Genomic DNA, 14,652 nt, shown 5'->3' on the forward strand with positions numbered 1-14,652 from the left:
GCCCGAGCTCCGGGAGGTGCGATACGGCGGTGGATGGGCGAACGCGAGCGAGGGCGCGGATGGGGGGGTGACGCTCACGCTCACGGCGCCGCCGTGGTGCGGGAGCACGCGGGCGGTGGCGCTGGCGCTGGATCGAGAGCTCGATGGAACGGGCGACGGCGACGCGCGGGTTATTTGGTCCAGGCCGTGGCGACCGACGCGGGGGGGGGCGCGACGAGGGATCGGGCGGTGGAGCGAACCGCGCGCGGAGTTCGCGTTCGGCGACGCCCGGGCGCGGTACGGAGGGGAGTGGAGCGCGGCGGCTTTGGCGCGCGCGGCGAGGGCGTTGCGACGGGAAACGTCGGGAAAGAACGCCAGTGCGTTGGCGCTGTGGCCGTTCTCGAGGTTGCGAGACGCGCACGAGATTGGGGAGTTTTTTGACGGCGCCGGGACGGAGCTGTCGCTCGTGGTGTTGGATCCGTGCACGTCGGAGGGCGGGTGCGCGTCGACGACGTCGATGGAGACGCTTCGCCGGGCGATCGTGCACACGATGGGGTACTCGCCGAAGAATAGATTAGGGGTGCTCATGGGTGCCGATGCGTGGCGCGTGGGGGCAAAGTTGCTTCCGGATTTCGATCCGGATGACATCACCGCCGTCGCCTTCGTGCGAGGCGCGCTGCACTCGACGTGGACGCAGCAAATGACGAACGAAACGATAGAGCAGTGGGTGAGCGCGCTCGCGAATGCGACGCTGAATACGGTCGTACACCGTGGGTTTTTCAGCCTGAGTCCGTTTAGTCCGGCGGTTGGAGCTCGAAAACTCGCGATGATTTTCGTCGACGAGGCGGACGAAGACGTCGACGAGCTAGGAGGGTACATTCACAGTCTCGCGGAACGGAGCCTGAACGCCACCTTGGGGGTAGTGGACATCAGTCGCGGGACGTGGCTGTTGTGTCAACTCACGGACGCGTGCGATGGTTCCGGGGATGACGCCGAAGACGACCCCGAGCGATCGTCGGCATCCGCGCAGGCAATTTACGTCGCGCTCGTCGACGTTGAAGCCGACGTCGTCACGACGGTGAACGTCTCGCCACTTCCCGATGGTGCGCTCTCAGAGACGCGTTTACATACGCGATCGACGAAGCGGACGCCCAGGACACCGCCCGGCACGCGACCGCCGCGCGTGGCGCACGTCACGAGAAACCAGCTCGATTACAAAATGGCGCAAGCCATGACGCTGCGCCGGAGAGGAAAGTTTTCCGTCCTCTACGGTTCGTCGGCGTGCGCTTTCTGCCAGCGCTTTCACGCCTTGCTCAACGCAGCGTTGGGCGATCTGGACTCTCGAACCTTGGTCGACGGTTCGCAAGCGGCGCGCGTGTTCCAAATCGACTGCTCGACGAACGACTGTCACGCCCGATGGGACGCGTCGTCGTCGTCCCTCGTCGACCGTGTCGCGCGCTACCCCACCCTCGTCACCTTCGACGGCGCTCGTGGAACGTCCACGGTGTATCGCGGCGCGATGTCCGCCCGCGAGATCCAGCGTTTCCTCGCCTCCTAGCCAAACATTCCGACGCGACGTTGCGACGCCAACCGAACCAACGCGCGGTAGCCACATCCAGATCCGTCCCCCTGCACTCGTCCGCGCGCGCGTTCCATGACGCAGAACCCTCCAGAGTTCAAGCCACCGAAACTCCCGACGAGCCTGTCGTCGTGCGCGCGCGTGTTCGCCGTCACGAGCGGAAAGGGCGGCGTCGGTAAGTCCACGACCTGCGTCAACCTCGCCGTGGCGCTCGCACGAATCGGTCTGCGCGTCGGCCTGCTCGATGCCGACGTCCACGGACCGAGCGTGCCCACGCTCATGGGTCTCTCGGGTCGACCCGTGACGGACGGTGAGAAGAAGATGCTGCCGATGGAGAACCACGGGGTGCGATGTCAATCTATGGGATTTCTGCTGCCGCCGGGACGGGCGTCGACGTGGCGCGGACCGATGGTGAGCGGAGCGCTGACGACGATGATCAACGATACGCGGTGGGGAGACGTGGAGGTGCTGATGGTGGACATGCCACCGGGAACCGGGGACGCGCAGATCTCAATCTCGCAAAAGTTGCCGCTCACGGGGGCGGTCGTGGTGAGCACGCCGCAGGCGTTGGCGAGCGAAGTCGCGAGCAGAGGTATAGACATGTACGAGCGAATTCGGACGCCGGTGTTGGGCGTGATTGAGAACATGGCGTATTACGAGGAGAAGGATGGGACGCGAGCGTACGTTTTCGGGAAGGGAGGGGCGAGAGCGACGGCGGAGGCTCGCGGGGTGGAGTTTCTAGGAGAGGTGCCTCTTGACGGCGATATTCGCGCACGGAGCGACGAGGGCGCACCGATTGTCGTCGCGGACGCGGATGGGGATGTAGCAAGAATTTATAGAAGTATAGCCCAGCGATTGATCGACATGACGAAGCCGTTCGAGAGATCGTAGTGTAAAGAATTGTACAATAAAAACATGCGAAAGATTACGCGAAAGATAGATGACCTGTTTAGATTTCGTCCTCCGCCGCGAAGTCGCCGAGCGGCTCGAAGTATCCAGGCGGCGTCGCGTGTTCTCGCTTCCCGAATATGTCTCGCACCTTGTCGTACGCAGTGTTCACCGCGTTTCGCGCGGCATTCGGGAATGTGGTCGACAGCGTGCCGAGGTCGTAGTTTTGACGCACGTACAGCGCTCCGAACACAACGACGCCAAACACGGTGACGAACATTAGAACGCGGAAGAATAAATGACCTCGATGGTGATGATGTCGGTCATTATGATCGTCATCGCCCAGGACGGCGGCGGCTCCCGAGCATTTGTCTCCGGAGACGATGCGAAGGTTCGACGGACGCACGCTCACGTGGCTTCGCGCTTGGCATTTTGTATTCACGTCGCTCATCGTGACGCAATGCGGCCAGTCGCTGGCGTTTGGAATGTTATAGACGCGCTCACTTCCATAGTCGCACTCGGTGTCGTACACACGGGAGCACGCACACGTGCCGACGACTTGCTTTTCACGCCACGCGTCGCCATCGTTGAAGCACTCGACGCTGAGTTTGCGGCGCTTCAATTGCACCCGCTGCCCCAAGAGGCACCCGCCACTTCCGGGCGCGGCAGGCATCCACGTCTCGTAGTCGCCATCTGCGCACACTTTTATCTTTTGTTCGGCGAGAATATCGTCAAAGTTGATGACGAAGTACGAACCACGGGACGGGTCCGAGGCGTCGTCGGCGGCAGTTGCGCCGTGAATGATGAACACGTGTCCCTTGGCCGAAGGATCGACGCGGATGTTGTGCACAAATACCCTGCTAGCGAGCTGTATAGCGGCCCAAGTCTTACCTTCGTTCAGGCTGTACTCGACCTTGTCCACTGGTTCGAATTGCTTCGCGATCACGAGTAAGCCGCCGTGATTGCCAAACTCGTAAATGTATGCACCTCGCTTAGTCTCCATCCAAGTTGCGCCACCGTCGCGAGAAATGTACGTGTTGACTTGTGAAACGTCGTCTGTGAGAGCATCTCCGACGTTACCGGTGGAGATGATGATCCCCGGCGCGCTCGGTCTGCTGTACACTCCCCCGAATTTGTCCTCCCAATCCTCCGAAACCTCCCAGTCGACCTCGCCGTGCAGATGCAAACCATATCGCTCGCAGTCAAATTGATCGGACGAGCACTGGTACTTGACCCCTTCCGCGTTTGTCTCCGGCGCGGGAATCTTGTGCCAAGTCCCGCCGCCGTTGAACGAGATGCGCGATTCGAAAAAGTCGCTGTAACGCTCCGGCGGAAAGCCGCTGATGAACGCCTTGTAGCTGATTTGATTCGCCACAAACACACCGTCGAGTCCGTACACCGGGACGAAGTCTTGCATGGCGAACGATTGCTGCGAACGCACGAGCGTTTTCATGCTCAACGAGAATAGCTGGAGCGATTCATCCGAGGCGTACAGTTTGTTCATTGGCGCCGCTGCCTCAATAATATTTTGTTCAGTGTGATCGACCGATATGAAATCCGGTCCAGCGTCGCCGGCGTGGTAGTCGTAAATCACAAAACCGGTCTTCGGCATGTTCATCGGGAAGCACGCGGTGTTGAACGTTTGACCGAGATCGGTGGAGATCTTCAAAACGACGTCGCTCGATTCGATGGCGGACGGACGATTTCGATTCTTGTGGAAATCCTCGCAATCCGGCGGCAACGCCGAGTACACGTCACCGTTGAGAATCTCAAATGCGTTCGCGCACTGTTCCACCACGTCAATGGAGGCGAATAAATCGTTCGATCGTAAAAGATCGATGTTATAGTCCCACCCATCTCGATGATCTGTGAACGCTGCGGCGTTGCGGAACGCGGTGGCGTAAATCGTTGGCGTCGGAGACGATCCGTCGTCGGGTCCCCAGTCGTAATCCATGAAGGACGCAATCTTCCCTCGCGAGTTCGCCATCATGTCCGTCCAGGACTTCCCGAAGTCCCCGCTCGCGAGCAAGCGGAACGGCGCGCAGTCCGTATTCTTGCTCGGATTCCACGAGTCGCACGTCTTGACAAAGGCCAGGAACCAGCCCGCGCGTCTCGGGTGCGGCTTAATCGCTCCAAGGATACGCCCACGACCGCCCGGAACCGACTTCGCCGGGTTTGCAAAGCATCCCGCGCTTCCATCCGCCTTCTCGCACGGCGATCTCCACGTGTCTCCTAGATCGGGCGAGGCCCATATGTATTTCCCGCCCGCGTCTTGAATCAAGATTTCCTTTGCGGCGTCCGAGTCGCCGACACTGTCGTCATCGAATCGCGAGATCAGCATCGGCGTCGACCGCAGCTCCTCACATCCTCGCAGGACGTTTTCTTTGCATATCGCCTGAAACGTTTTCCCGTTGTCGCTCGAGTAAAACACCTCGCGCGCGTTCGTAGTCATGAAGACGCGCGATTCGCTCACGGATCTGTGCGCCGCCCACACGAGCTCCTGTACCACCCCTCTCGCGCCGTTCCGCTTGATCTCCGCGGCTGAGACGACGCACGCGCTCAACGTCGTCACCGCGACGAGGACATACCGCGTCATGCGCGTCATGCGCGTCTTCTCGCGCGCGTTCGAGCGCATTGTTGACAGATGTGCGAATCGCTCGATTCGAACTGAATCCTCTCGTCTCTTCGCTCACGCGCGTTAATTCGGCCGCGCACACCGTCCTCGCGCGCGAACGACCGCGCCAGCGCGCGCGCGCCGATCGAGACGAGCCGTGGACGACGACGCGCGCGTCAAACTGTCGGTTGCACAAGATGCGTTCGATTCGACATCGTTCCCGCAAACACCGCGCCACTCCTCGGCGCGTCACCGCACGATGCCCACCGCGCGCGCGTCGACCCGGACGATCGTCAAGCGCGATCACGTGATATGCGAGCTCCCGCTCGAGCTCGAAGCGCTTCCCGGGGAACAGATTCGTTTCGAGGGACTGGACACGGAATCGCCGACGTTACGAACGATGGACGGACGACGGTACGTCGGACGGTACATCTTAGGCGTGGGGGAGACGTTAGTGATCGGGATGGACGAGAGCGAGGAGAGAAAACCGGAGGCTGGAATCGTGGCGACGGCGGAGCGGCGATTGCGGTTCGCTCCGGCGGGACGGACGGCGAGCGAGAACGCGCGCGAGGCGCCGTGAGTGGTCGAATCGGCGTGATCGCGTAGGAATTGTAACACATAATAGCGTCATTGTACATCGACCGCGTGCGATGCGTCGTCGTCGACCTATGAATGATGCACCGGAGGTGTCCCGCGCGTCGAAGACGCGTCCCGAAGCGCCGCGCGCCTCACTGATCGACGCTTCGACCTCGAAACACCCGTTCGATTCGACGCGTCTTCGGTGACGTACGCGACGTACGCGCGCGCACGTCACGATGTCAGCCGCCTCGCAGCAAAGCGCCCCGATGAGCGACGGTTTCAAGCAATTCGTGGAGCTCCAGGCCAAGTACGCCGAGGCCACCAGTCAGATGAAAAACTTGCGTTCGTCGGTGCAGCAGCGAGAGAACGATCGCCAACGCGCGAAGCTCACGGCGAAGGAGATGGAGGCGGTGGAGGAGACGGCGCGGACGTTCAAGCCGCTCGGACGATCGTTCGTGCTGGAGGGTCGGGCGGAGCTGGTCAAAGGCTTGGAGGAGACGAGCGCCAAGGCGACGGAGGAGATCGAAAAGGCCATGGCGCAGAGGGAGTACCTGGCGAAAAAGCTTAGCGACGTGGAGACAAATCTGAGGGAGTTGATGCAAGGGAACGACGCGCTGGCGAAGGAGCTGCAGGATCGAGGGGTGATTTGATACGGGAAAGACTAAGCTTTCTAGCGCCTTGCGAGGCGAGAACGCGCGTTGTAAAGAGGGGAACATTGAATCATTCACGCCGCCAACGTCGACGCGACAGCTCGATTCGTGACATTCGATGGTTCGTCGTCGTCGGGCTTCCACAGGAAGTGCGCGGGGAGTCCGCCGCGCATTCGACGACGACGAATTTGAACTAAGACGAGGAGCAAGACGACCGCCGAGAAAATGCCACATACGACTCCGATGACTGCGCGCTCGGTGCCCTTGTTGACGTGGTGGCGGCTGGTATCGGATTGGATCGCATCGGTTGTTTCGCACCCGATTCCCGAGTACCCATCCTCGCATGCGCACGAAAACTCGATTTGATTCGAGTCAAAGCGACACTCGCCTCGCGCCGAGCAATTGTACGAGAAGAGCTCGTCCATGCCGGGACACCTGGCGGTCGTGCAATTCGTTTCAGGAGACGTCAGCCCCGGGGCACACGTCTGGCACTTCACTTTAGGACGACACTCGTACACGTCTGCGCGGATGTTCACCTCGGGTTCGTCGTATATGCGAGTCAACAGCTTGTTTCCATCGATCAAGTTCATCACGACTGTAGGTATCCGTAAGCTCGAAGGCGGATGCGAACCGATCCAGTTCACCGCCGCCAAGGGTTCAAATTCGGTATCGATGATCACAGTCATGACGGCCCCCGCGTTTTGGCAGTTGAGCGTTTTCTGGGAAAAGAAGCATCCGCCGCGCGAGGTGACGCAAACGGCGCCTCGCAAATCGGCGGCGTTGAGCAACGTTCCGCACGCCTCGTGATCGAACGGCATTTCCGTGCGATTGACCGTCATCTGAGATAGCAATCTCGATGGATCACTCGTCAGCGACGCGTTCAGCAAGCCGTCCGTGGTGAACCAGCCGCGTTCGTAGTCACCTAGGAATTTTCTCGCGTCGCCCGCGAGGAGGAAAAAGTCTGAATCGAACCTGACCGGGATCGACATAGCGACCACCGCTCGGGCGTCGATCGGTCCGACACCCATTCTCTCCGCGCCTCGACCTTGATCGGGAAATCCAGAGTGTTTCTCCCCCAGGTAACACGAGTGCGTGTCGTTCCCGCACGCTCCGTAATCCGGCTCCGCGACGAACGGCTCTCGAAACGTCCTCGTTTCGTTCGCCCCTCGGACGCTCACCGAGAGCGTTCCATCGTCCAGCTCGCACCCGTTGAACTCGGCGTACTTCGCGGCACGACTACCGAACAGCGTGTGCGTGATCTCGAACCCCGATCGTAGGCGTCCGGTGACGACGATCAACTGTAAGTACCACGCCCCCGTTTCGACGCCGCGCACGTCGACGTTTCCGGCGTCTTCGTACGGAAACATCGTGTACGTAATCGCGTCCTCCACATCGAAACCGAGCACCTTCGGATTCGCCACTCGCCCACGTCGAAGCACAAACAGAATCTCCGCCGCATCCACCCCGTTCGTCGCACCGTTCGTCTCCTCGGTCGCCCGCGCGCGCGCCGCGCGCCGAAACGAAATCTCCGCGTCCGTCGGCGCGCACGCGACTTCAAATCGATACATCACGAACGCCCCGCTTCCCACGTCCGCACCGACGTATCTCGTCGTCTCACCCTCGACCAAATCCACCACGCGTGACGCGTCGTACGCGTCCGTGTCCGACATGCCTGCGCCTTCGTCCGCGCGCGTCGTCAGTCGTCAGTCGCCAGTCGCCCGCGTCCGCGTCGTCCGCGTCGTCGCGCCACGTTCACCACGCGCCTCGTCCGAGCGTCGGCGCGCACGCCAACGCGAGCGTGACCACCAAACGTATCATTCGCCCCATCGTCGGCGTCGACCGTCGCGCGATGCCGCGGACGCCCGCGACGCGCGTCGCCGCCGTCTCGTCGCGCGTCGCCGCGCAACACCATCATCATCATCATCATCATCATCATCATCACACATGAATCGTCATTGCGCGATGCGCGGTGACGGGAGCGACGCCTCGGGCGTCCTGCGCGCGCGCTCCGTCGCGCGCGCGGGCGAGGCGGCGACGGCGACGCGCGCGCGTCCGAATTTCAGGTGCGCACGCGTCGTGGCGACCGAGACACAATGCAATGGGCGATCGCCTCGCATCGATCGTGATGTGGAAAGATGATGCTCGTCCCGCGCGCGCGCGCGCGTTGGACGTCGAACGAACGATGGTGGACGAAGGGATCGGTGACTGACGACGCGACGGACGCGACGCAGTGGAACGTGGGAGACGGAGACGACGGAAGGGGCGGATCGGTTCATCGAGAACGCGGGCGCGGCGTTGGCGAGGCGGTTCGCGGGACGGATCGATTTGAGAGAGACGCGACACATCGCGCACGATGGTGCGCGGTTGGAGGATACGCTCGTGAGTGGATGCGTGGCGATGACGAACGTGAGTGAGATCGATGCGTGGACCGAGGTGGTGAACTCGGATGGGTCGACGATGCGCGCGCGGGCGCGATGGGACGGAGACGTGTGGGTGGAGACGGATGATTGCCTGCTCATGGAGACGCGACGCTGGATGGAACGAGGGAGTATGATTGTCGCGCGAACGGTTTCGAGCGAGGATGGGACCATGGTCACGGCGAAGCAGTACTTCACGCGATGCGTGAAGAGGGCGACGAATGTGAGCGTGCGACCAAAGGCAATCGCGCCGGCGACGAAGGAAGCGACGCAAGCGCTGCCGACGACGAAGAAACCGGAGAAGGATGACGACGAAGTGAGCATTTTCACTGACATGGGCGCGAGGTTCTTCGGCGTGTTCGGGGGCGGGGACTCACCGAAGGAGGGACGCACGGAGAGGGGCGACGTTCTCAAGACGTTCGACCTTCCCGCCAAAACAGAGTTCGTGGCGTCGTACGAATGCTCCCTAGTGACACCGAAGACACTCCCGAATGCGCTGTCGAACAAGGGAGATAAAGGCACGCTGTACGTCATCAAGCACGGGTTCGCTTTCATCGGCGGCGATGAAAAGAACAAGGTGGCGTGGTACACGGACGCCATGGCTGTTCAAGAACTCACCGTGGAGGGCGTGAACTCGATCTCGATGGAGATAGCGGACGGTTCTGCGATCAAGATTCACAACATCAAAGGACGCGACCGTGCGTTTGATTCGATGATTGCGATGCTTGAATCCATGCCGGATAGCGAAGACAAGGCGGTGGCGACGAACACGAGTCCGAACGGGCCGCCCTTGAAGTTTGGCTTCAGCCCGGAAATGTACGTTTTTCTTCAGCTCCTCGACGTTAGCGTGGAGGGCGCGGCGGCGAATGTTCCGGGGACGCCGACGACGACGCTCATCCTGGGCGACGTCAGTCACTCGGTGGCGTCGACGAACCCAGTACCGACTGGATTCGGAGGTTACAGCGCCAACATCGAACAAACTGTCGTCATGACGATGGCGTCATTGAACGAATTTGAAGGTGAACACGTGGCAATCGTCGTTAGAGACTCGCAAGGCGATGAAATCGGCGAAGCGATGCTCCCAATAGCCGCACTGCCGCGAGACGAGGTGGGGAAAGCAAACGTACGCGCCGCTCCATTCGCCATCAATTTGTCTATTCCGCGCAAGAAGGTTGAAGGGCCGGGCGCTGGCTTGCGAACAAAACCGGTGTCGAAGAATGCTGCGCGTGGTATTGGCACCCTGAACGTTGCCGCATGGATTGGCTCCGCCTCTGAGGCGGCTGGATTCGTAAACGATGACAAGGCCGAGGGCACTGTCGCAAAAAAGGCGATAGTTCGCGTAACTCCCGCACTGGCGGCCATCACTGTCAACGCGCGCATGGTTCGAGGTTTGAATCCGACCGAGAGCAAATCGATTCGATGCATCATATCGTATGGAAGTCAAGAAGCGGAGACGAGCGAGACGAGTGTTAGCACTACAGAGGACATGCGCTTCTCCTTTGGCGAGGCATCCTTCAACACGGAAGCTCCGTGCACGGGCCTCGTGCGCGTGGATGTCGTCACGTGTGACACGGGTGAGGTGCTTGGAACGACTGAGGTGGACGTCGCGAATCTTCCGAAACGTCGAATCGATCGACATGGGCAAGTATCCGATCCACCCGCCGGTCGATATTACAAGCTTCAATCAACCGACGAGGGAGAAGAAGCAGGATTCGTTTTCCTGCAGGCGTACATCGATCCCGCTCTTACATACTCTCAGCAGCAAAAGCCCTTGCTCGGTGAACTCAAGGTGAAAGTTTTGAAAATGGAGGGTTTACCAGAAGGACGTTCGCCAGCACTTGTCGCAAATGTCGGTTCCGCCTGGGCGCTTCTACCCGGAAACGGAAGCGGAGGACCGTCGGGATGGAAGCGTGAGCTCCACGCGGCTGTTCGTGATGCCTCCGAATGGTGCACTATCGTCATTTACGATCGGCTCAAGACTGATGAGATCCTTGGCAAGATTCGATTTTCTCCGTTTAGCCTCCCAGAACACGGTCGTGCGATAATTTGTACGATTCCACTGACGACGAAAGACATCTTTGGAACGGGCACGGAAAACGGCGAAATCACGCTTCGCTTACAATTCAAACAGCAGGTGAGTAACACTGCGTTGTTCGTCCATTATTGCACGCCGGTGCTACCGCCGAGCGCGTATCGACCCAGCGACATGGACACGCTACTCCGTGATCTGGACATGGTCAACTACGAGCGACTCGTCACGGGACACGACGCTCTTCCCGAGCCAGCTGTGCGATCCATCTTGGAAGTGAGTGAAGCTGACGCGTCCATCGCGACTCCGCGCCGAACGAAGGCAGCGATGATACGTCTGGCTGCAACTTTAGAAACGTTCAAAGCCGTGGTGAAACCACTCACTCAAGCGGTATCATGGGAGAAGCCAATGTACACAGCGGCGTTACACGTGGCCATCTTCGTATACCTTTGGATGCCGCGACTGATGTTCGTGGCTTACTTTGCGTTCGTCGCGTGGCATATCTCGCTGAGAAACAAGCCGACGTTGTTTACGATTCTCGGTGAGAACAAGAGTCGATTGGTGGGCTCCGTAGACGTTACGAGGGCTCCGGCTGGAAGCACTCGTGCGCCACTGTCGTCGCTTATTCGTGAGTCGCATGCCGTTGCTGCCTTGACGGCTCCGTCGCACGACGCCTACGATAACATCGTGCAGTTTAGCTTTTGGTGCCAGGCGCAGGTTGAGTTCTTGCGCGAGCCTTTAGAAAAGTTTCACACACTTTTGTCGTGGGACGACGAGGGAGACAGCGCGAGGTTCCAGACGATGCTTCTTGGCGCCGCGGTTGGTTTCCTGTTCATCCCCTTCAGATTCGTGGCGGCGGTGATCCTTTTCGCGTGCTTGCGCCACCCTTGGGTGATGAAACCTCCCGTACCCCCGTATAAGATCGCCATTGCGCGCGCCATCGCCCCAGCGTAGTCGAGAATTGTAAAAGCCATCCGTGTACGTTACAATTGCGAGCGCAAGCGCGTCGCTCAAAAGCGCGGTGGGCAGCAGTCCTTCAGCGCGCGAATCATCTTTGGCGTCATGTCGTTCGGATGCACGTGAATGATGGACATCATCTTCTCCTTATCAGCTTCCATGCGCGCGATCCTGGCCTCGCTGTCGACCCACAGATGTTCCCACACGCTCATGTCCCGCTCGCCGAGTCCGAGCTCGGCGAGCGTCTTCGAGTCGTCGAGTTCTTCCCCTTCCGGAACCCCACCGCGCTTGAGCATCTCCACGCGTTCTCCGAGCTCTTCCTGCACGCGCGTCTTCACCGTTCGCACCGTGTCCGTGGGCGAGCACATCACTCGCACCGTGCGCGCGCGTTCGCCGTGCGGCCCCTCGTGTTGAAAGTGCGTCAGGTACGGGTGTCGCTCACACTCCGTCACCGGAAGCGCGCTCACGCGTATCTTCACCGCCCCTTTCGCGGACATCTCTCCCGTCTTTTCCCTCGCCCGCCGTCGTCGCGTCGCGCTCTGTCGCGCCGTCGCGCCGTCGTAACGCCTCCGCGCGCCCGAGGCACCGCGCGCGGTGATGTGACGTTTCGTATTTCTACAGATGTGTTTTCGAATGCCCCATCGATGCCCCCGCACGTCGTCGCGCGCCGATGGACGCGTCGCCGTCGACGTCGAGCCCCATCGCGGGGACGTCGTGGTCCGACGTCTCGACCGCGGGCGAGAGTTCGAGCGGGCGCGCGATGCGAGAGGCGTCGAGACCGCCCGAGGCGTGGCGCCGAGCGTTTAAAAAAATATTCGTCGAACGACGCGACGACGACGCGAGCGCGCGCGCGTTCGCCCCGGACGACGTCTTACACTTCGTGAGCGCGGTGGATCACTCGACGTTCGTGAAGCGGTGGAAACCGGGGATGACGGAGGATTTCGAGTCCGCGAGGTACGGTGGGGTGGATTGGGCGGAGACGTTCAAGCTGAACGCGTGCGCGGCGAGCGCGTACGTCGTGGTGGTCGGACAGTTCACAGAGAAGGATCGAGGGGATCTGGCGACGACGGTGATCGCGCGTGCGTTCGCGTCACCGCATAGGACGGAGCTGGACGAACGCGGGACGGCGGTGACGACGGCGGGGACGTATCCGTTGATGTGCTTTACGTTTGACGAACCGGCGACGTTGGACGCGCGCGCGGGACGCATGGTGTACGTGACGCTCAGGCGCGTGCGAGACGCGAGGTCGAGCTCGGGAGCTGCGAGCGGGACGATGCGGTCGGGAAAAGTCGACGACGGCGGTCAGGATTCCGACATCGTCTTTTCCACGCACGCCGCGCTCACGGGGGAGACGCCGACCAAGCTCGGGCGAGCGCTCATCGGCGCGCCGCCGCCGAAGACGTCTTTTCTCTCAATGTCCCCGGCGCGCATGCTCGCGAGTCCGGTACGCCACGTCGTCAAAGGACTCTTCGGAATAGCGAATTCACCCGTGGGTGGCGGCACGCGCGACGTTCGCCCGGGCGTTGAGCTCTACCCCGCGGGCGACGGCAAGTACGTCCTGCGCTCCGTCATCGCTCCGTGCGCCGACGTGGTGTACGACATCGCCACCTCACTCGACCGTTTCCTCCTCTCGTGACGAACGTACGAAACGTAGCCAAATCCTAGTCTCATGTGTTGTGCTCAGAGTTGCCGCCGACGCGACCGTCGTCGCGTCGAAGCGTCACGCAAAGAAAAACGCCAAAAACCAACTACTTTGAGTCGCCATTCGTCCACGCGCGTCGTCCCGCGAGCAGACGCGACTCGAGCGCACCGATGCGCGCGCGCGTCCTCGCGCGACCGCGCGCGCGCGCCCACGCGTCGTTCGGTGCGCGCGGCGACGTGAGACGGGACGCAAAGCGTAACGGCAAAGACGCAAAGAAACGCTCGATGGCGAAACAGACGCGAGGTAAAACCGCCGGTGAGACGCCGGTGGATGCCGAGCTGACGTACGACGAGACGCAGAAGATGTACTTCGACGACGCCGATCGTAGACATCCGGCGCCGTGGGGTCGAAGCGATGATTTGCGTTTGATTTTGTTGAGACACGGGAAGTCGGATTGGAGCGACGGGACGCTCACGGACAAGGAGCGGCCGCTCAAGGGGCGAGGGCGGAAACGGGCGAAGCTGGCGGGTGAGTTCATTCGAATCATGGGTTGGAGTCCTGATTTAGTCATCACGTCGGACGCGATGCGATGCTTGGAGACGGTTGAGTGCGTTGACGTGAGCGTCGACGCGAGAGTAGTGTATTCGACGGAATTGTACGACGTATGTCACGGCGACGACGTATCTGGCGAGCGAAGTGCCGAGGTCATCGGCCGTAAGGTGATGCGTGAGGTTGATAAGGATGATCCAGAGAGAACTGTCATGTGTGTGGGGCATAATTTCGGGTTCGAACTCGCCGCGCGCGTACTCGGAACAGGTACGGAGGATCTGACGCTCAAGACGGCCCACGCGGCGCTTCTGACCGCGAATGGAAGAGGAGGCAGAGTGTTGACGTATCAGGTACAAGGAGTCCGCACAGAAGAAGGCGACATAACGCGCCACTGTCCGGTGTGGAAAACGCAGAATGAAGCGGCGAGTGTGATCTTTGGTAGTCACGATGATTGTCTCATGCGCGTCACGATGCGAGTGGAGGACGTGCCAGTCGTCGACGATGCGTGGCGGGAAGCTTTCCGACACCCCGGCGGTTTCCGACTCCATCGCGTTCTTGATCCGGACTACGCATCGAAGACATGCACGATCGAGGGTGAAACACGGCTTCTCAATGCGCACACGATGGACCTCGAGTACAACGTGCGAACCGTTATCGAAATGCTTGAAATGGAAATCCGCATTAGTAGAGGCAAAGCGCCTGTCATCATCTTACAGGGACTCGTCGAGCAGTTATGTCGGGAAACGGGATCTTACCGTGTGTGAACGAG

General features: G+C 60.7%; 10 protein-coding genes across 10 annotated transcripts; 7 read left to right on the top strand and 3 right to left on the bottom strand.

Moving 5' to 3' along the window:
- OT_ostta07g02910 (Thioredoxin-like fold) lies at window positions 1-1,537 on the top strand (the record flags this gene model as incomplete). The annotated part of the gene is made up of 1 exon (XM_022983825.1): window positions 1-1,537. A coding segment is annotated over one exon (1,537 nt), but the record flags the coding sequence as incomplete, so codon positions are not given.
- A 96-nt stretch (window positions 1,538-1,633) lies between these two features.
- On the top strand, window positions 1,634-2,449 carry OT_ostta07g02920 (ATPase-like, ParA/MinD; the record flags this gene model as incomplete). Its single annotated transcript, XM_022983826.1, has 1 exon — window positions 1,634-2,449. One exon carries the CDS (start codon window positions 1,634-1,636, stop codon window positions 2,447-2,449), a length of 816 nt encoding a protein of 271 aa, XP_022839453.1.
- A 58-nt stretch (window positions 2,450-2,507) lies between these two features.
- On the bottom strand, window positions 2,508-5,081 carry OT_ostta07g02930 (VPS10; the record flags this gene model as incomplete). Its single annotated transcript, XM_003080337.2, has 1 exon — window positions 2,508-5,081. The coding sequence occupies one exon, from the start codon at window positions 5,079-5,081 to the stop codon at window positions 2,508-2,510; it is 2,574 nt and encodes an 857-aa protein (XP_003080385.2).
- A 238-nt stretch (window positions 5,082-5,319) lies between these two features.
- On the top strand, window positions 5,320-5,640 carry OT_ostta07g02940 (unnamed product; the record flags this gene model as incomplete). Its single annotated transcript, XM_022983827.1, has 1 exon — window positions 5,320-5,640. One exon carries the CDS (start codon window positions 5,320-5,322, stop codon window positions 5,638-5,640), a length of 321 nt encoding a protein of 106 aa, XP_022839454.1.
- A 265-nt stretch (window positions 5,641-5,905) lies between these two features.
- On the top strand, window positions 5,906-6,289 carry OT_ostta07g02950 (Prefoldin; the record flags this gene model as incomplete). The annotated part of the gene is made up of 1 exon (XM_003080339.2): window positions 5,906-6,289. The coding sequence occupies one exon, from the start codon at window positions 5,906-5,908 to the stop codon at window positions 6,287-6,289; it is 384 nt and encodes a 127-aa protein (XP_003080387.2).
- Window positions 6,290-6,363: 74 nt separating this feature from the next.
- Window positions 6,364-7,959, bottom strand: OT_ostta07g02960 (EGF-like, conserved site; the record flags this gene model as incomplete). The annotated part of the gene is made up of 1 exon (XM_003080340.1): window positions 6,364-7,959. One exon carries the CDS (start codon window positions 7,957-7,959, stop codon window positions 6,364-6,366), a length of 1,596 nt encoding a protein of 531 aa, XP_003080388.1.
- A 292-nt stretch (window positions 7,960-8,251) lies between these two features.
- Window positions 8,252-11,689, top strand: OT_ostta07g02970 (Calycin-like; the record flags this gene model as incomplete). The annotated part of the gene is made up of 2 exons (XM_022983828.1): window positions 8,252-8,352; window positions 8,521-11,689. The coding sequence occupies 2 exons, from the start codon at window positions 8,252-8,254 to the stop codon at window positions 11,687-11,689; spliced, it is 3,270 nt and encodes a 1,089-aa protein (XP_022839455.1).
- Window positions 11,690-11,745: 56 nt separating this feature from the next.
- OT_ostta07g02980 (Ubiquitin supergroup) lies at window positions 11,746-12,189 on the bottom strand (the record flags this gene model as incomplete). The annotated part of the gene is made up of 1 exon (XM_003080342.1): window positions 11,746-12,189. One exon carries the CDS (start codon window positions 12,187-12,189, stop codon window positions 11,746-11,748), a length of 444 nt encoding a protein of 147 aa, XP_003080390.1.
- Window positions 12,190-12,362: 173 nt separating this feature from the next.
- On the top strand, window positions 12,363-13,328 carry OT_ostta07g02990 (Protein of unknown function DUF2045; the record flags this gene model as incomplete). Its single annotated transcript, XM_003080343.2, has 1 exon — window positions 12,363-13,328. One exon carries the CDS (start codon window positions 12,363-12,365, stop codon window positions 13,326-13,328), a length of 966 nt encoding a protein of 321 aa, XP_003080391.2.
- Window positions 13,329-13,618: 290 nt separating this feature from the next.
- OT_ostta07g03000 (Histidine phosphatase superfamily, clade-1) lies at window positions 13,619-14,647 on the top strand (the record flags this gene model as incomplete). The annotated part of the gene is made up of 1 exon (XM_003080344.1): window positions 13,619-14,647. The coding sequence occupies one exon, from the start codon at window positions 13,619-13,621 to the stop codon at window positions 14,645-14,647; it is 1,029 nt and encodes a 342-aa protein (XP_003080392.1).
- Between the last annotated feature and the right edge of the window lie 5 nt (window positions 14,648-14,652).

Source organism: Ostreococcus tauri, assembly GCF_000214015.3.
Source record: "Ostreococcus tauri WGS project CAID00000000 data, contig chromosome 07, whole genome shotgun sequence".
NCBI classification, from domain to species: domain Eukaryota; kingdom Viridiplantae; phylum Chlorophyta; class Mamiellophyceae; order Mamiellales; family Bathycoccaceae; genus Ostreococcus; species Ostreococcus tauri.